Raw genomic sequence first — 21,402 nt, 5'->3', positions numbered from 1 at the left:
TTCTCCCCTCGTCTTAAAATGGCCATAAATCGATACAAGAGCAGCCTACTTGCTTGTTTACGGCTGCAATGAAACACTTGGTTACGTTGGAACCTTGGTTCTCTGAGTAAAGACTATCTTTCCAGTCATATTTCTTAATCTCTTTTCTTTAAAATAGTGTTAAAATCTTATCTTGTTCTCGTGAGCTGAGTGTCTCGTCACACCCCTAGTTCAGAGTGTAGGTCATCTGCCTTTTGGCAGCGTTCAGAGCCCAAATCACAATCAATGTAGTTACACGTGTAAAACTATGAATGTAAAAACACACTTGTTTAAAGCGTAAGTGGAGCCCAAGCTGCTACGTGGCCTGTGTAGACAGCTGGGCTGATTAAAATAGGATTATATCTGTTCTGTCTGAAAAGCACCCACTGTGTAGACAAGCCGTACGTCTGTTCAGTCCCTTAACTAACTAAGCCCTGGAAAAATGTTACAATGCTTATTAAAAGTGTTTCCCACTAGTATAACACTTGCCTCTAACACACAAACCGAACCAGCAGATTGTGTTTAGTGTATTTATCAACCTCTTCTTTTCTCCAGATAATGAAAGTCAGTGAGTAAAATGACTAACTCAGTTATAATAACTTCAAAAGACTGCCACTGTTGTTATTTTCAATGCAGCAGGAAATGTAATTAGTAAATACGCCACTTTGGAAATTAAATCCTGTACATTAGCTCATTTGAAGGTTTTTTTAAGGAGGATATTCAGTCCAATGTTGCTCTCAGATATTGTATCTGCACTGCAACTGCAGGCTGATTGAGCTCAATGACAAACCGAAATAACGTCACGTTTAGCTCTCATGAACATTCGTCAAATCAGCAGCTAAATATGTCCTGCTACATGAACGACCTGTTATTTTTAATTAATAATTTTAATCGACCTTTGCTGTCGCTGTTCCTGCTGCCGTGTGCCTCAGTGATACAACGACAAATGTAACGCTACCGTCGTCAAACTAGAGGCCGGAGAGAGTCGAGGATGCAGAGCTACAGCTTGCATTAGAGTGTGAATCATTTGTTTGTGCATTAAATATCTGCCCCTAAAGGTAGAAGAGAATTTTAAGGATCGAGAGGGCCAACAAAACTCTGAGGTTTTTTTTTTTTTGTTCAGTTTTCATGGAATGTTTTGGGATTTTCCTCTATCCATTCACATAGCACATTTTGTCTGCATCATGTGTGGCCGTCGACTTTTTAATATCTAAGAGTTCATGTGGGATTTATAGAGTCGTCCTGCTGGCGGAGACATCACTGATATTCCCGGCAGTGGAAAACTATGGAATGATTGTGCTATAATCTTCTATTTAAGGAAAATCTTAAAAATCAGGGCAAAGTTTTCACCTTCTCAACTTGCGGAGGATTGAAGGAATGCTTTAAGGTACCGCTTTCGGGTGCTAGCAGCGAAACGTTTGCACATCTGTGTGGAGTTTAAAAAAGGGGGAAGTATGTGAGATCACACTCTTTGTAGGAGGACTGACACACGTCCTCTTTAGGAGCAGCAGTGGCAGACGTGAACTGAAGATTTATAAACGAAAATGTGTGAGATTGTGTGTGTGTGCATGAGGAATAATCGTCTACACAGATAAATGCATGTATGTTTGTGTTTCAGAATACCCCTTGGTGTGTCAGATGGGTGCTGGTTTCGTCAGGGCGGGGTCCGAGAGCAGCTGAACGCCTGTGAAAGGCATGATGGGAGGAGACAGGGCAGAGGGTCTGTCCTGCTTTCATTTGGTCTTTAGTTTGCCCACCTCCCCGTTCAGCTTGCCCTCCTTTGCCAGCTTCTCGTTAAGTTGGCACAGTTGGCGAAGGAAGCCGTCATTGGGACCGATTTCTCTCTTATGCCTCACGGTGGCCACCGCCAGCCGGGCATCCATTTTGTGGCGCAGCATGAGGTAAGCAACAACCATGGTAGGGGAGCGGCTGTAGCCTTCCCTGCAGTGTACGTACACTTTCCCTGGAGGGAACAAATACAGAATAGAACGACAAGATGAGTGCTACTGTATATGTGGTGCAGAATCACAAAAAAAAACAACATATGCCACCAAGAAATGCTGAGTCTTATCTTGAGTCATTTAAAGAATTGACTACAATATGTACATCTCGCTGTCAACAGATGCCACATAAAGACCGAAACAAACAATCAGCAACAAACCAAAATCAGCTCTTAGCCCATTCTTTTTCTTCATTCTGAAGACGTAACAAATTAAAAAACGGCTCAGGAGTATTTACTTTTATTTTAAGAAAAAGGTTCAGTAATTTCCTAAAACAGCTGGTCACTGTCGTTTTTAGCAAACATCACTCAAATAGAAGGAAAGGGTGCATTTGTTGGGGACTATTTTTAGTGGCGGAGAGAGAATCAATGTCTTTAACAACGGCTCTCTTTTAAAATTCTGTGTATCTGTTTGGTGCGACAATATCCCAGCATCATGTTCCGTTGAACATGGATTTCTTATCTGTAATATCACAACCCAAATCATATCTATAACGTTAGCAAATCTAATGGAGTGCAGAGCAAAGTTTTGGTGAGCAGGCGTATGGAGAACAGAGATGTGGGGTGTCCGATCCATGGGAAAGAGACGGAAAACTGATTTAAAATTCACTCGTCACTCGTGCTGTTTAACAGGGCTCAGCTCACACAGAAACTTTTCTTTTTTCTTCTTTTTTAGAAATGTTTCTAAATGCAAAGTAGGCAGAGTCTAGACATACATTTTACAACATCTTAGTTCTGAAAGAAAGTTAGTTAAAATCACGTAGGGAAAAAAGCAATCGGCGATCATCCCTTCAATCGTCGATATATGGTCCCATCGCCAATTGGCACAAGCTGACAAAATTTGATATGAAAACATTGGAAAGATATTGCTTTGCACACGTTTGACAGAAACAAAGCGATAACTGAACAGTTAACACAGTGACACAAGATTAGAACTTGGAAAATGTATGTTTCCTTTATCTATATATTTAAAGAACCTTACAGAAATATTAAATATCAAATTTACAAAAGAAACACAAAGAAGAGTAAAAGTGTTTGGGGAACATATGCTGTGATCAAAGTTGCCTCGCGAAGCATCTTCTGTGCCAGGAAATGCAAATACAAGACCTGACCTCTGCTGCAGACTCGGCAAAGTCAATCATCTTCACTGCACCCACATCCTTCATGAAGAGTCTGTGTGTGTGTATGTGTGTGTGTGTGTGTGTGTGTGTGTGTGTGTGTGTGTGTGTGTGTGTGTGTGGGTGTGTGTGTGTGTGCAGAAAATACATGTATGTTCTCTGTCCTGCATTTGTATTTCCATGTCTGTATACCCATCTGTGTGTGAATCCTGACTTGTTTCTGTTTGTGTATCTAACTTACACTTTCATAAACCCCATGAGGGACCTGACCTGGCGAGCTTCACAGAGTGGCTGATGTGCCGGGCTCTGGTCAGATCTGCAGAGTCTGCACTTTATTTGAAACCCAACACCGCTCTGTGTCCCTCTCCCAGTATTACCCCCAGCATCTCTCGCCTCTCCTCTCTGTAGAATAATCTCCTTCTATCCCTCTCCTCCTCTGCCAATAAAATGACTTCTTAAATATCTAATCACCACAGATCAATGTTGATTCTACTGTATCCTCTTGTTGGACACGCAGGATCTCTGGTTCACGACTTCACTCATTCGCTAGTCTATATCGACGACGTTTCAATTTCAGGGATTGTTCAGGTGCCGCCGTCACCTTCCGCTTTCTTTGTGTTGGCATTTTAAACTCCGGTGGATTTCTGAGGACTATGGTTAACTGCTCCTCAGATCTCTGCAGGGTAAATCCAGACAGCTAGCTAGACTATCTGTCCAATCGGAGTTTTCTGTTGCACGACAAAAACAACTTTTTAACAAGCACATGTTCCACCAAAACAAGTTCCTTCCCGAGGCTATTTTGCAGAGGCACCGTTGCTCCGTCCGGCACTTAGTGCCACCCAAGACAATTGTGATTGGTTTACTGAAATGCCAATAAACCAGAGCACCAGACACCAGACCCTCCTCCGCAGCGCTGTGGAGGAAGGTCTGGCAATGCGAGACTACTCACTCGCTAGTAGAGCTGTCACCTCCTATTTGAAATTTGAACGTGGAGAAAAATGTAATCTTCAAACTGTTATGACCTGTACGAATTCAACATTTAACATCTATAAGCGCAGGCAGTTTGAAGTAGTTTTCCCTGTGGTCCAGCAGAGGGTGCTCTTTGCATGAGCTAACAAATAAAGCGAATAAATAATATATGAAGCTAACATATGTAGCCAATGAATACATGTCAAGGAGGACCCTTGCGAGCAAAGCTGTGCTGATCAGATAATCATGACATGGAGGCATCTAAGAAGCAGTGCGTGGAAGTGTTTTGGGTTCTGCACCGTAGATGGCAAAATTACCCAACAAAGATAAAACTGTTTGCCGAATTCGTAAAAAGCAGCTGCCTTAGTCTGCAATGACAACAAATCAGAGGACTCGCTTGCTAGCTGCCACCCAAGTGAGACAGCGGAGACGAGTGGAGCAACGTATATCAGACTCACACATTGCGATGTACGGGTCAGTGTTTCCGTTATATACATTTTGCTGAATTTTATAAAATGTCATGAAGTCGCAATTTCCCAACTCTGCGGAGCTTTCTGCTCCACTGAATTCAAACAAACTATCATCTGCTTTCTCTCCACTTTGAGGGTGAGCAACTGAAACAGTGAAAATGGAATATTATGTGCATGTAAAGACTACGTTTACATGCACATAATATTCAGTTTTTTGCCCTTATTCCCTTATATATAAGTCGATATTCTGACTAAGCTATATAAGCTTATATTCCCGTTTACGTGTAGCCGTGCAACATATACGATTTTTTTCAAAGTCTACCAGCGGTCTTGAAAAGGTCGGCGTAGCGATGTGTGCGCGTATCAAAAAACCTGTTGATATCCGAGTCTTTGATAATGTTTAAAAGTAGCTGTGTTTCTCCTTCTTATCAGGTCTGCAGCCTTGCAAACTGTTGGCTGGTTGGTTTGTGTACAGCAACCATAGCAACACACAGAGCTGACCATAAGCCTGCAGTAAAAACCCCGATTGAGACGCATATTCCTAATGCGCTGTATACATGTCCAAAGAATGCCTCTAAAACCTGAATTATACCGGAATATCCCAATGAGACGCGAGTTAGCTAGCTAGCACACCCCGCGGTCCCTCTGCCTCACTCCCTGCCGCTAGGAGACTACTTCGCTGTAAGGGGAGCGGGAGGCAGCTCCGGAGACGGACCTTGAAACTAGCTACACTACTAGCTAGCTACTAGCTAAACTATGGAAGTCATAATTAAAATTGCAGCTCTGGCTATTTGAAAATTGCAATTTGAGATTTGAAAGAGGCTCTGTAGCGCTGACTGCAGATCCGTCATTTGATCTATTCTTAATATAAAAAAAAAAAATCATTGCCCCTTTTAGTGATGATAATTTTGCTGATAGTTTCTACTTATAATATTTAGATGAAAGTATGCAATGTGAGCTTGTGAACATGACCACTTATTGTAACACACAGTAACCTCATGTCTTCATTATGGCGGACACGTAGGAAAAATGCACCGATGCAGTTCCTCATTAAAATCCCGGACCTGCGACCTTTACGGAGCTTGCAGCTAGTGGGGTCACAACATGTCAAATATAATGTTGCACAATGTCAAACTACATACAGCAGCACCAGGCAGCAGAGTAGAGGTATCATCCTCCCTCATCCTCCCACTGCTCTGCTCTCCTCCACAGTCCTTGTTACAGTCGCTCTTCACTCCTGATTTACCACGGTGCTGGTGAACCTTTGCCAAACTGTCTGGAAATGAAGACGCTTCTCTGTGTCGTGGCTGTTATAAAATACAGGGTTCACCACACTAATTAAACACATCCCTCACGTGCGGTGACAAAATAACATAATATAATAATACATTTAGTTGCAGCTTTGGGAGAGCTGGGGAAAGATTTTTTTTTTTTTGTGGGGGGATGGGTGATGCCTCCTGGGATTGATTGTTCTTTCAGTCTATATATTCTGCTCTCCAAGATGCTGCACAACACATGTGAGATGTTAAAATACATTACACCTGACTCGTAGATATATCAAATAGCTACTTTTAGACTTTACTCCCTTGTGATTTCTGCATTTTGACCATTTGTCATACATTGTTTCATTGTTTTATTCTGCTTCCGAGTCCAAAAAGTGTCATATCACCTTTTTAACACATTGCAGGACACAATGAGGTGGATTTGGTGCTACAGGTGTGTTATGCATGGAACATTTCGACATGATCTGATAATGGAATATGGAGCAGGGCTCAGGAGTGTGTCAGATTTAGCCTGAGATGCTCAAGGCCTTCATTATCATCTCCTGTGTTCACTTTAAGATCCACTGCAATGAGGCGTAGAGAGTGAATCATTACAAGATGTCTTAAATTGTGTATCCTTTGTTAGACAAGGAACAATAGGAGCTTGTTTTCATGTCTAAACATGTGGAGACAAATTACTTTTTAAGTGGGAGCTACTGAAGTGAGAACGGCACTGTTCTCCCCTTTGATCTCCCTTTGACATAAACTCAAATCTCTTCGGTGCATTTGCACGTACTGATGACAAGTGATATAACATTTTCTGCCAATATCCGCTAAATTATAAATGTTATGCTCACTTTGGCCGTACTGTAGTCTATATCCACGTCGTTCCACTTCTGGGATTGCTCCGGTGACGCAGGAAATTCCGCTGATGTCCGTTACCTTCCGTTTTCTTTGTGTTGGAATTTTAAATTTGATTTATAATCAAATTTATATAATTTTAGAATCGATTTATGAGGCCTATGGTTAACTGCTCCTCAGATCTCTGCAGGGTAAATCCAGACAGCCATCTGTCCAATCTGAGTTTTTTGTTGCACGACTAAAACAACTTTTGAATATACACATGTTCCACCAAAACAACTTTGTCTGCCATTTGGTGCTGAGCAGGTAGGGTACAGGGTGTTTTCTAGAGCTTTTTAGAGCTGGAAACAAAGCTATGAGAGCAGTGAGAGTGAACCAAATCAAAGAAAAAATTAGCTGAAAGATGCAATGCAAAGATCATTATAAGCAACAACTTTCGCATACAAGTAGTGATCCAATGCCAATATAAAATATTGATTTTATCCGTTCTTAGCATTTAGCCCATCAGCCCAGTTGACCAACTGACCAATCAGGCCACCTAAACAGCGCAACATTAAAGTCTCCACCTCTCACACTTCACAGGTCAAAATAAACTCACCTTTGCTATTATTGTGTGCGAGGGCCTTGTCAATAAAATCGGCCCCCTCCTCAAAGAAGGCACTGAGGTTGAACTGCTCCGTGTCGTTGGCCTGGATACCGTGGTATGTGATGCCCGTGCCGGCGTAGAAGTCCACACTGGTGTTGACGTGCATGAAGGAGGTGCCCTCCGCCACGTTGAGGATGTGCGTCACTCCGAGTTTTTGCAGACGCATTGCATTCTGGGCTACGAACCTGGGTGTGCAGGATCAGAGTGGAAAAATACATTCATTTGATTACTTTAGCAAGTTGCTGATGTCTGTGACAAGTCTGCTGCATTTAAAAAAACAAGTCTGTACACCAGTAAAAAATGTATAAAGTGCCTCTGTTGATGGTGAAATAAAACTTTGAGTATAGAGCAGCAGAACAAGACATCGAAGACAAATAACAGCACTAATAATACCAGCAAAGGAGTGTGTCAGCACAATTTATTTTAAAGTGATATTTGGACAATGTAGGTTGCATCTTTCACAACCACTCTACCTGCGTTTCAGTGAACACTGTGCTGGCAGTATCACAGCATCTCTTGATAAACAGCCCAATATAATCTTCACAACTTTATTATCTGCTGGGAGCTGTAGAAGCATTTCTGCATGTTGTTGCTTTAAAACAGTACTCAAATGTGTCTTTTCATTAGGGCTGCACAATAAATAGTTTGTTTTATCGTCATCGCGATCAACTTGCGCAATAAACACATTGCGAGAGACCGTGATTTTTTTGAGTTAGTTGAAAGAGAGTATCAGTTGAAAACTACACTTTAAAATGGAGCAATTATTTTTTTTTAATGGTGCTTTCTGTGTTCAGGTCAATTCAATAAAAGAATGCAGGATGCAGAAATTATTTCCTTTCGGTTTTTTAAATTCAACAAGCAATTTGTTAAATTTGAGCAGAACACTGAAAAAAGCAGAAAGGCAGAACTGAGTACACTTTATTAACAGTTTATTTAAGTAATATCGGTATCACATACTGCATATTTTCCCTAATATCATGTAGACCTATTTTTTTATGTTTCTGTAGTGCAATTAAATTATTTATAATTGCTTTAATTCATAATTTAATCTAAAAAATGTAGTAAAAAGTGAATGTCCATCACAAGTTCCCACAGCCAAGGCCCACACAGGTGTTTCCACTTGTTCTGCTTGATTAGACCTCTGCTCAGGTTGCTGTTGAGAAGAGCTAATTAATCTGATTGTGTACACCTGTTCTTTTCCCCTTGAAAAAAGCCCTATAAGATCGTGAGAAGAGGTCCAATCAGGCAAAATAAGTTAAACCACCCGTGCAGGTGGACCATGTCAATCTGCTGCCTTTCTTGTTGGATGTTTTGTTAGACTTATTTAGTCTATAAAATGTCAGAAAATAGGGAAACAATGCCCATCACAAGTTCCCAGAGTCCAAGGGGACATCTTCCAACAGTCTGAAATCCAAAGAAATTGAATTAACAATCGTGTAAAGCCTGATGGACATGAAAGTGCCCATATTATGAAAAAAACACTTTTTCTGGGATTTGGGGTGTTATGTTGTGTCTCTGGTGCTTCCACACACATACAAACTTTGAAAAAAATCCATCCATGCTGTTTAGAGTGAGATACAGTTTCTGAATGTGTCCTGCCTTCAGTCTCTGGGTGAGCTGTTCAAAATCGGCACGGCTTGTGACGTCACAAGCCGAAACGAGCAGGCTAACCGCAACCATTAGCTCGTAGCGTTAGCATGCTAACGCTAATGCTAGCATGCTAACGCTAGCATGCTACCTCGTTCTCAATAGCAAAGCACTGCTACAACACACACAAGTTCACCATAATCTACAAAAGAACTACTTCCATGTGCGCCCTCATTTAGAAGTCTCCCAGCTAATCCTGCCTTGTAACTGACCGAAGTTGTAGAAACAGCCTTTCTTTTACTGTCTATGGAGCTAGCTAGCTGACATGATCTACATCTGAGCTACTGGGCATGTGCAAGTGCAATCAAAGATAGTACAGAAGAAGAAGAAGAAAAGAGGTCTCACTCTGTAGCTAAAACAGAGACCAGCTGAAAAGAGGATCTGCAGCAGTGAGAGAGAGCGGTGCAGTACAACAAAAATATGGTGCTTTTTGAAAATTAATTAATATTAAACCTATTCTGGTACAACCTTAAAATACAATTATGAACCTGAAAATGAGCATAATATGGTTGCTTTAAAGTTGTCGAGGCCACAGTCGAATGGCAGAATTATCCAGAGTCCAGACTCACAGTGTTTAGTCAGAGAATAACACAGCTTACGTACCAGAGAGATGTTGGCCACACTGGACCACAACTACCCTGACGAGCTTCCGGCAAATTTGAGATTTGCTCTGCAAGTCCTTCTGGCCAAGAGCCCATTCAAGCCGGTCTTTGGTGTTTTTTGCCCTCAATGTCTCCTCCCAGGCAGCGCGGCAATGGTTATGTTTAGGGTTAAGGTTAGGGTTAGCTGCCTGGAAGGCGCCGTTGGAGGCAAAAAACACCATCGAGCATTCAAGCCCATTTCCAATTTTTCCAAATCGATGCACCGATCACGACTGTTGAGGCGGGCTTTACACAATGACGATAGCGCAGCGACAGCGAGCAGCTTCTTGTTTACATTCAACATGACGGCCACCGAAGCGCAGCAACCCGTTGATGCCGCTGTCGCTGCTACGTCACCCAGATCGTTGGTCTGATTGGTTGGACTATCCAATGCGCCCAGAGGCATTTGAGCGGCGTCCGTTGGTGACGCCCCTTTGGAAATGGGCTGCGAATGAACCTTCCCCAGACCCACTCTCTCTCAGTTACAACTGAGAAGGGTCTGGTGTCAACCAGGCTAGACCACAACGCTACAACTACTAGAATAGACGCACACACACACAGGTGGCATTATGATAGCAAAACTGTTGTATCTACATGTCCTATTGATAAAAGCTGTGTGCATATAAAAGCATGTCACTCTAAAACAAAGTAAAAACAAAGTTTCAATTTTGTGTTCAAATAAAGTAATGAATAGGGAGGCAGGAGAAGGAGGAAGAACGTGAAAGCAATGGATTACAAAGGGGGAAAAATAATGCCATGGAAACCAAGTATTTGACATCTTTATACATTTTCAAGAAGGACAAGAAAGACATGGCTAAAGAGCTTCACCTCCATCTTTATCTACTCAAGTTCGAGGAAACAATCCATCTGCTCTGCTCCTGCACTACTGCTCTTTGTTTGTAGGAAACAATACCGCATATTAGGCCTATACACAGCAAACAAACCATAACAAAGCAATACAGGCTTTTGGCTGCTCCAGCCTGCCTGGCTCAATGCCTGTGTACACTGTTACGATTCAACCTGGCTGAAGGCATTGCCCATTGATTTTAAATTAAATGCTTCTTTTGTATGTGTTGTATTAAAGTTTTATGGAACATTTAGTGTCACTAATTAGGTGTGCAGAATTTATGTTTTAAACAACAAAAAACTGCACCATATTGTTCTCTCTCTCCGCTCTACAGCTAATAGAGACACAAATCATGACTTCAGAACAGTGTACTGTATTTAACGTGAGTCTTCTTTTCTCCAGTTACCTCTTTCACTATTAAATGTATTTAAAAAAAAAAAAGTTATTTCATAAAATTTCACAAAATTGGGTTTATGCCAAAGCTGTGATTACCGCATTATTATGGATCCCACGTGACGTCTAGGCAAGTCCCGCCCTTCAAAGCAACTCGATTGGTTGGGGTTAAGCATTGACCTCGAGTGGTTAAGGTTAGGATAGCCGATTGGTCAGGGGATAGGACCTGAACAAATCGGGTTACGTTACCTTACGTAAGCATGGACGCCTGGCCAATAGTAGTGTGTGAATGCTATTGAAGGGCGCATCTTGCCTAGAAGTTGCGTGGGTTCCATAATAACGCGTGATTACCTGTATAGTGACAACGTAATGTTATAAGCAAAGATATATAATATTTTACATTCTATAAAAGATTCAAGAGTCTACATTTGCTTTACTTTTATCCCAAACTCAGAACCCATCCGCCATCGGTCCGATGATGATGATTAAAGTGCTCATATTATGTTCATTTTCAGGTTCATAATTGTATTTAGAGGTTGTAATTAGTAATTTTCAGAAAAAAAACATATTTAATGCACATTGCTGCAGCTCCTCTTCTCACCCTGTGTGTTGAGCTCTCTGTTTTAGCTACAGAGTGAGACATCTCACTTCTGTACCATCTTTGTTGGGAGTAGCACATGTGCAGTAAGTACTGCTAGCTTGTCAGTTGCAGAGTATGAGGGAGTGCCACGCTAGCAGCTAGAATAATGTGTGTTACAAAGTGACCACGTTTGTCTCTGAAGTAAAGGATGGACTACAATAGAGCTGTTTGGAGCAGTTTGTGAACAGTGTTTTCTGTTGGAGATGGTAAGTCCCTTTGGGGTGAACTTTGGGCTTTTTCACTTTGTAAACCTATAACATGCACAAAAAAGATATATAACACAATAAAGGAAAGGGGAAAAGCCAAAAAGCATAATATGAGCACTTTAAGCCTCTGGGTTTTGCTGGTAAATGCCCTTGGAAATGTAAGTTGTTTTTGTTATAAAAAATAAAGAACAAATAAACCGATTTCTGGATTCCTAGTGTAGCCAGCGGATATCCGGGCCAAGACTTCCTTTTTCCGGGTTCGATCCCAACTTGAGAATGGAGCTGGAGATGAGAGACGACTGATCTCTATAAACAGATACAGATCTGTTATGTAGATGTATATGTAGATCCATACAGTATGCTCATGAATGCAGATAAATAAGCAGCTAATAAAAAGCTGAATCGTCGTCAGACTGATGGGTTCCGCCCGCTCAAACATGATTGATCAATACTGCTCGGACCACAAACTGAAACCAGAAAGCTTCCGATACCAAAATGTTGTCCAGCATTAATATGCAGATATGTGTTTATAGAGATTACTTTTAGGGCTGGTCCGAATACCATTTTTTGAGCTTCGAAGCTTCGGTAGTAATGAGCATCGAATATTCGAAGCTTCGGAGAGAGGACATATTATTATCTCTCTATAAATTGCAGGAACGTCTTTCTGTCTGTCTGGGTTTTATGCGAATATCTCTCGAACCGTTAGTCCGATGGATTTCAAACTTGACATGTGTCTTGCTACGGGCACGAGTAAGTGCAGTGCCAAGTTTGACGTTGTTTGGATTATAAATGCAAAAGATATTGTTAAATATATATCGCTAAAAGAAGCACACATTGGCTTTTGCCGCTCTAGCCGCTGGCCACTCCCCCTCTCACCCTGAGGACCAGAGACAGAGAGCAGCGGAGCTTTGGCAGCTACAATGTGGCATACACTTCAGACCCACAAAAATGGGCAAAGTTGCACTACTTTGGATTGTCTTTGACTTTGAATAAACAAACAACAATTCCCGAATTTAAGGACGTATCAGAATCCCACGCATGCAAAGCACAACCACACAACAAGTGCAGACAGAGCGTGATGCCACTTATAGGCAGGCTATTTATCTTATAAAGCGAGACGTATCTGTATATATGTGCGTCTGTGTTTGGGGGGAAGGTAACCTGCACATCAGCAGACACCACATGCAGAACGCACAAGACAACACCGTCTCTCTCTCTCTCTCTCTCTCTCTCTCTCTCTCTCTCTCTCTCTCTCTCTCTCTCTCTGCGCACACCCACACGGTCCGGTTCTGGTGGTTGATGAACGCAGATGTGCTGATTAGCGTTCATAACGGGCCAGGGGGGTAGCGCACTGCCATGAGTCCATGACGCTAACGTCTGATTACTGTCTGATATTTTGTGATTACATTTTAAAAAATGTAAAAGAGAGTATTATATTTCGAACATATTCAAGCGCGAATGAGAACCGTTTGGAGGGGGATGCCAGGTTGTGCAAAAAAAAAAAAAAAAAAAACCCCGATATATTCGAATGTCAAATTTTCAATTCGAATACCAACCCACCAAACGAATATTCGAATATTCGGGTCCAGCCCTAATTACTTTTAGACCAAAGAAGGCTAAATCTTCATGTAACATGTTCCCCCTGACAGTGCTGTGTGTTGTTATTGCTGTGTATCTGCTTACAGTCAGTATTAGGCTGTGAGGCGAGGCTAGGTGACCCTGGACAGTTCCCTAGAGACAACTCCCTCTGCAACAACTAATTAAAAAAAATCCTCTCTGCCACCATTTTGCTTTATGGCCATTGAAGGAGACCATCTGTTTGTGTGTCAGCAGAGACTCAGAATTCATAATAGTCCTATTCCTATATATAGTATTTTATTCAGAATATGTTGTGTATATTTAGACGTACACGATGTGCATAAACGATTGAGTAAATGCCTACATGTACAGTATGAGAACTTATAATGCAACATAAGTAATGTGCATCTGTGTGGAAGGAGAAGTGACTGTACCCTTTAGCAGCACTTTTCACATTTACTGTACTTGTAAACAACACAATGCAGAGGCACACACTCTGGTTCAAGCGAGTTCACAGCCAATGGCTCCCTTCCTATTTACCTGCCCTGTCCCAGCCTCCTCCACCCTGGGATCTGCAGTCCCACAACATCCATTATTAAAAGACCAGCTTCACAAAGAGCCAAAGTGTTTCTCAACACAAACACACCACACCTTAAGTGTGTCCCTGAGCTGCACACGGTGGGCTCATTGTGCTGACTCTGAAAACAGTGCAAGGGGTGTGAGTTCTCGAAAATACACTCATAACACATTTAAGGGATGGGGACATTTTTCTGACTAGTTCATCAAAGTGCCAGGGGTTATTGACATCGCTCACACATGATCATTTTTAAAACTCTATTGTATTACTGCAGTGGTACTGGTTCACCTGGATGGGCCTGGATTTGTTTTCCATCCCCCTCCTAGGTGACTGTTATGTTGTCTTTTAGGAGAATATAAACTAGCAGCAGTGGTTTATGTGGATAAAGTCCGTACATATAATTTAAATTGCAATTAAGATATATACAATTGAGGAGTATGAAATTGATTTGGAGTTTGGACTGATCTATTAGCAGGCATCCAGACTGAAAGCAGCCCTGCGTTAAAACAACACAAGGCCATTGAGGTACCGGTGAGACATTAAATACAATCTAAGTTGAGCAACTGATCTGTGAATTTGAAAGCTTATCAGACGCAAAAACACTACACAGTGGTTTGTAATATTCTTATAAAATGATTTTACAATGCGACAACTGTGAGGTAAACAGTAAAAAACATGTGCTTGCATGCATGTGATTCGCAACCGACGCGCCTTGGCAGATGACGTTGGCATAAACTGAGCCAGGTTCAACTTTTTTTGTGTGTTTTTTTTTTTTTGTTTGCCTGAGCCCGCTGTGTAAGGTAAGCAAAGCTAAGTCTTCAGGGACTTTAAAGGCCCTGGAAAAAATACTTTCTCAGTCAGCTTCGTGCTATGAGTAATGGGTTTCTACGAGGACAATGTTGGAACAGTTTTGGTTTTAAGTGGGTGGGGCTCAGTACTTCCACGCACCGATCCCAATTTACCTTTAACACGTGAATCAAAATGTGATGACAGTGGAGGGGTTTTTGCTCATATTGCCAGACCACTGCCTATTAAATCTAATGAAACCACACCTGAGAGTTAAACGCTTCAGCTGTGTCTGAAATCACTCTATTTAATATACTATATTTAAGGTATGCCATTTTACTTGTCTGAATATAGTGCCCTCAACAATCCCACAATGCAAAGTTCTGCATTTTACAGATGTGAAAATTACCGCTGTGAGCTTTCAGTAGTGACGCAAAATAATTATGATTAGTAAGTCTCCAAAATCTCAATTTACTGCTTACTATCGAGTGTCTAATATATAAGAAGAAGTGAACAAGTGATTTCGGACACATCCTTACTGAATAATACCTAAACATCATGGGTTATTTTTTTTATTAACTAAGCTATAATGTGTTTTCATGAGTGCCAGAAGAACAATCCTATATTTAATTTTGTCCCGGTTGTTGCTTTAAAGTATAGATCGTAGCCTAAAATAGGTCACGGGACCATTTCCCTATGGTGGGGGGGGGATCCTGTGATAAGAGACATTAATGAATATTTTCAAGGACAAAGCTTCTTTTTCTAATTTAAGTCTTGAACTGTAATCGGTGATTGCCGGCCAGCTACATAATTGTAACAAGGTACAACTAATAAACAGGATACATCAGCCTAAAGGCTTAGTGGGTCCCAGTGGTGGAAATAGTAGACAAGGTGCAGGCTTTAATCAACAATCAATACCACCTCGCCCTGCCTGAGCCATTTGTAATATCACACGTTACATTCCGCTGCCCTTTCGACTTGTTTGGACTGCCTATGATGTACTTTAATGGTAAAAAAAATCAACTAATTACCCCACCATACTGAACATGGCCATTGATAAGAGAGAATAAAGGAAATGCTTATTTGAATTATTATAAAAGGACAATTTCCTCATCCGAAATTAAAATCTCATCTTCAAAGCACATTAGAGTCTCTCTTTCAACCCCACAGCACTGTCTGATCAGCTTCAGCTGCACACGACTGCCAGCACTTTGTTTGCAGACTTGGCCCGGGCAGACTGGCATATTCAGATTGATTTTTGTTGTAGCACTGAGGTACAGTAATGTGCTTGTATTCCTCCACCACTCTCTTGGCAGTGACTGGAGCCAAATGATGGGCTGCACAGAGACACTACGTTTCTCAGGGGCATCCCTGAATCCGTTCTCCATCACAAATCCATAAAAGTAAGATTAAGAGCTGCTCTGTAAAAGCTTATATTACATTACAGCACAGCAAAGTGTATTTGAAAATTATATTTCCTGTAACTGTTTTTATTCTTCGATGGCTGTTCTGACAAATTTGACACTTGAAACCTAAAAAATGATTTCTAATAGCTGTGATCTTTTTAGATTTAATTGCTTGCAGAAGATGTGACTACAAAATAAAAAAAAAATCTGTATTTTTGATATTGAAAGTGGCTCATCTACTGTATATTGTGGTGTCTTTCCCCTTCGTCGCCTAAAAACACCTCAGACTCTGTATAAAGATGGACGACGCGTCTCCACGTCCTCCCACTGTACAAAAGTGAAGCCAAGATATCTTGGATACAGGCACTGCCATTTTGTAATTTTAGATCCAGAGTCTGCACAGTAGTGATCGGTAGGGTTGGGCATCGTTTGGATTTGAACAATTCTGATTCCAATTCCGATTCTTCCTTTGGATTCCGGTTCTTATCGATTCCGATTCTTTGAGTGGTGGAGTTAAAACGGGTCACATGCCTATTTTCACAAATAAGAGAAAAGTTTTATTTTGATTCAATGGTGGTTTGCAGTTTTACAGCTTTTTCAATGTAAAATAAAGCCACACTAGAGCGCTGCTTGCTGTGCTCCATGGCTGCAACGCAACAAGCGCCTGGCCGCTACGGAAACCAAAACATGCGCCTATTAAATTGGGAAGTGATGATCGGATTTGAAACCAAATCCTCTAAACGATTCCAATAAAGAAACAATTCTACTGGAATCGTAATTTTCGAAACGATTCCAAGTAGGAATCGGTTCTCGATGCCCAATCATAGTGATCGGGCGGTGGAGCCGTGGTATCGAAGTCCCGCCCATACACTGGTCCGACCAATTGCGAGTCAATCCCAGCTGTCAATCATTATGTTTCACTCCGTTTTTATAGCACCAAATAACTAATAAAAACCAAACGATTGAACAAACATCAGCGTGATAGGAACTACCTTAAATGACATAAACCATCTTTGGGAGAAAATTATATGACATGTACTTTGATTTTTTTAGTTCGGCTCATGTCCCATCTGCTAACACGGAGGGGGCGGGGTTTATGACCTAAACTGCAGACAGCCACCAGAGGGCGATCGAGATGTTATGGCTTCAATAATACTGTTTATGCATCTACCCCTGGTTTGGACAGGTAGCAGGAGAGGTGCCAGTTCACCTCCTGGGCACTGTCGGGGTGCCCTCGACGAAGGCACAGAACCCCCAACTGCTTGAAATGACGACTATGTGGCAGCCCCTTCTCTCTGACACCTCTCCATTACTACATGTCTATGGATCCTGTGTGTGCATGTGTGTAATGTAAAAACAACAGTGTACAAATTGAATTCCCCCTTGATATTTATCAAGAACAGTATCGGCCTCAAAAATCCAGTATCAGTCGGGCTATAGATCTATAGATCATATAAGTAAATGAGTGTAAGAATCTTACACACCAAGGTTCGAAACCCAGCCGTTGCGAACTTTTCATTATGCTTATTCATTATCAAAGTACGGCTTACAAACAATAACACATCAATTGTGACTGCCATGATCTGAATATCAGCTTCTAATGACTGTAAGTGTACTGACAGACAAAACTGAGGAACGCTGTGTATTTGTATTTGCGCGTAATAGGCTACATCTCATACACAATCTGTACACATCTGTGCAAGAAGTACCAGGGATTGCTTTTACTGGAACATGAGCTGTAAATTCTCAAAGAGTTGGCATGTTCATTACAAAGCCAATAGCATCCAGTCAACCAACAACCATGGATTTATGGTTCGCCCTCTGCCATGTTTAATATACAAATACATAATGTAGGCTATACACTGTATGCATGTGTTTGTGTGCTCAGCACCTTTCACTGCTTGATACAGGTGTTGGAATTAAATTCCACAGCAGCTATTTATTTGTCTCATAATGAGATTATACACTAAGAAAATGTGTACTTTATGTTTTCCTTTGTTTTATGAGATAGGGAACTTAATATTTTTGGTTTTTAGATTGCTGGTCGGACAAAACAATTTAAGGACATCACTATGGGCTTTAGGAAATTGTGTTTACTGTTTTTCTGACATTTTTGCTTAAAAAAAAATAACCACCATTTATCAAAAATATTTGCAAATTAGTTTTCTGTTGATAGACTAATCGAGTAAATCGACTGATTGTTTCCTCTCTAAAATAAGAAAAAGGCATTTCTTGTGATATCTACTCGCAGTAAATGATGACAGTCAGCGCTGGGTGGCCTCACAACAGGTTTATTATCTCTACACAAGTTATTCATGTTCTCAGAAAAACATAGCCTATTTTTTTTTTTCTTCGTAAAAGCTTACGCTATCATAAATGGGTTTTGACACTTGTATAGGATTTATATGGGAGCGGCTCGATGAAGACGTGATTACATGGCAGTAATAGGCTACTAATGATGGAGGGATTCATTGAGTAAAAGGGTCTTTGTCTCCGTCCTTCATATGTGAATCCAAGCGTGTGTACTGTGAATTAAAGGGAAACACGATTATGCCTCCAAAATACTATTATTAGGCTATTATTATGTTACACTGTCCACCTGTCTGGCTGCTGAGGCACATTTCCGCTGCTGATATTTCGAGAACAACCCAATTTGTTGACAACAACAGGCTGTCGCCTCCTCCATGATGATAGTGGAGACACCAAAATAGCAACGGCTTGTCATCTGCTTGTCTGGACATGCGACACTGTTGTTATTGTCGCGTCTGGTCGGTGGATGGGGCGCGAGCATCTAAAAAAAATATATATCCTTACCTGTCTGAGTCAAACAAACATAATGAAATGATGAATGACTCACGCGTTACCGATGTATATTCGGGGAAAGACCTCGTTGAAGTGTTGTGTCGGTAAACTGTAGAAGCCGCTGCCGTTTGTCAGGAGCTCGTTGAGTTGTTGGTAGGTAACGTTAACCTCGCCGCCGGGAGCCGGGGCATCCGCCGGTGGTTGCTGCTGCTGCTGCTGTTTTGCAGGACTCAGGTGTTTCTTCATGGCTCTTTTTTTCCCCTCCTAACTAACGTTAGATAACAGCCAGCTCCAGACTCGTGTTTTCATCTGCATTTTACATTCGCAAGTGAGTCGTGCGCGAGCTGTCTTCTTGTCTACAAGGTGTCTGATGATGAGGCGGGAGCGGTTTTTTTTTTTTTTTTTTTTTTTTTTACAGCTTCTCCTATTAACGTCAAGTACGTCGGAGTTGTAACAGGTAGTTCCGGTCAACAACTTTCAAAATAAACACATTTTTATTAAAGTGCTCTAAATGAATGTGTTAATAAAGGCGTGAATAAAAGCAATAATGTTGGATAAAATCGTTAAACCACAATAGCCGTATTGCCAGTGGTGAAACTAAGTAGCCTAAATGTACTCATGTAGGCTACAATTTTGAGGTAGAGCTACTTGTAGGCTACTTTAGTATTTCCATTGTATGCTAATATGTAGGCTACTTCTGCTTCACTAAAATTATTTGACAGCTTTAGTTACTTACAGATTTAGGTTATATTTAGATTTATAAATCAACTAATCATGTATGATGCAATTAATAGATAAAGTTATCAAGCAGTATATAAAGTAGTTAAATTACACCCCATCTGCTGCAACATTAAAGTGGCATATTAAAGGTGCTCTAAACGATGTCACACGTTTTTTAGGCTACAACATTTTTTGTCACATACAGCAAACATCTCCTCACTATCCGCTAGCTGCCTGTCCCCTGAACACACTGTAAAAAAAAAAACGCGTTCTCTGTAGACAGCCCAGGCTCCACAAACAGCAACAAAAACAAACTGTGCCAACCTGCACCACGAAACATAACAAACAGTCTTCCAGCGTTCCAGCCAATAACAGACAAGAAGGATTTGGGGGTGGGGGATGGGGGGTTAGTGCGCGGAAGTTAGGGGGAGGGGACGGGATGAGGAGGAGGGAGTGGCAAGCTAGACTTCATTTTGTTTGACAATAGGCTCGTTCGAGATGAACTGCGCCTCGCCTGTAAAGTGGACGAGAGCAGGCGGCAGCAGCCGGGGGCGGAGACAAAAAGGATGAGCAGGAAGTCACATAAACACTCACATCCTGTTAGGTCCAATTCCGATTTAATAAAATGTTATCAGACCCATATATCAGCGTGTACCCAGTCTCCAGTTGTTTTTTATTAAGATAGAGTAGGCCTAGCTGTCAAAATGCTCTACATGCGATCTGTTGCTGATTTGAATTAACAACAGACTGTAGATGTCTCTCTGACTTCTAAACGTAACTATCAGCCACTAACATGTGGTTTGTACAGAATAAGCCTTTAAATCAGACAAATAGTTAAAACCCCACCAAATCAAAATCAATAAAAAGTTTCTATAAAACGTCATCGATTCTGAACCAATCAGCTGTTTGATCAGCTGAGAGGCCGGCGTTTCCCAGCATGCCCTGGGTCCGCCTGGGTCGTGCAGTCAGTGAAAAGCAACTGCGCTGCCTGCGTCTCAAAACTGCGGCCGCCTTGATCTCGTGAGGTTATCGTCGCCCATGTGTGCATGACATCAGAGCAAGTCGGGATCAAGTCGGACACAAATCTAACCGCCATGCATTGGCTCATCTTGAACGAGCCTAATACTTCGAACATCAACAAGAAGTGACATCACCCAATATCGCTTAGAGCAGCTTTAATGCATCACTGATTATAATCCAGTAATATAAAATATACAATTCTGAAATGGGCCATTTTGTAATTTCTTACATTTTATTTATTAGCTGCAGTCATTATGTTTTACATTACAATATACTCAGTCAGTTTTTCTTTATTGCCCATTTGAAAAATAAATGACAGAAGCAGGCATTGCAGTGCTTTTATTTTAAAGACTAAATCGTGCCACTTCCGGTTCGATTCCGTCTGATTGTGGCTCACTGGACGCAGCTGCCTCTCTCCTCCACTATCTCCAGCAGACACACCCCACCGGCAGTCAGACACTCAGGAGACGGGAGCTGGACCCGAGGAGGACAGTAGTGACAAGAGAGGTTAGCATGCTGCCTTCAAGTGCGGCTCGTAACATCCTAAAATTAGGTTTCATAACAAAATAGGTAACCTATCATAAGTCCTTGCTTTACAGATCAGCTGTTTGAGGGAAATTTGTGAAGATATGAGTACAGTTTGGAAGGTTTTCTATGCTGGGCCCACAACAAGTGGTCCTATTTTTTGTCTCTTAAAACTGAGAATGTTGAGCGAAGGTTGTGCTGGAGCAGAAGTCACACTTTAAACACTCTTTTTGGTACTTGTTGCCTTGAACTATGAAACGCTCAGGTCAAT

General features: G+C 41.4%; 1 protein-coding gene across 1 annotated transcript; it reads right to left on the bottom strand.

The window, feature by feature from the left end:
* Positions 1-1,136: 1,136 nt before the first annotated feature.
* Positions 1,137-19,280, bottom strand: dusp3a (dual specificity phosphatase 3a). Its single transcript, XM_031314862.2, has 3 exons — positions 18,922-19,280; positions 7,296-7,528; positions 1,137-1,981 (listed from the first exon to the last, which is right to left on the bottom strand). The coding sequence occupies exons 1-3, from the start codon at positions 19,110-19,112 to the stop codon at positions 1,752-1,754; spliced, it is 654 nt and encodes a 217-aa protein (XP_031170722.1). The 5' UTR covers positions 19,113-19,280; the 3' UTR covers positions 1,137-1,751.
* Between the last annotated feature and the right edge of the window lie 2,122 nt (positions 19,281-21,402).

The sequence above is a fragment of the Sander lucioperca genome, chromosome 22, assembly GCF_008315115.2.
Source record: "Sander lucioperca isolate FBNREF2018 chromosome 22, SLUC_FBN_1.2, whole genome shotgun sequence".
In the NCBI taxonomy this organism is placed as follows: domain Eukaryota; kingdom Metazoa; phylum Chordata; class Actinopteri; order Perciformes; family Percidae; genus Sander; species Sander lucioperca.
This window is presented reverse-complemented; position numbering and strand designations above follow the sequence as displayed.

Coding starts and splice junctions, on each gene's coding strand:
- dusp3a (XM_031314862.2), bottom strand. CDS start 19,112: ATGAAGAAACACCTGAGTCCTGCAAAACAGCAGCAGCAGCAGCAACCA. Junction 7,529..18,921: donor CGAATATACATCGGTAACGC/GTGAGTCATTCA, acceptor CTGCACACCCAG/GTTCGTAGCCCAGAATGCAA. Junction 1,982..7,295: donor CGCACACAATAATAGCAAAG/GTGAGTTTATTT, acceptor TGTTCCCTCCAG/GGAAAGTGTACGTACACTGC.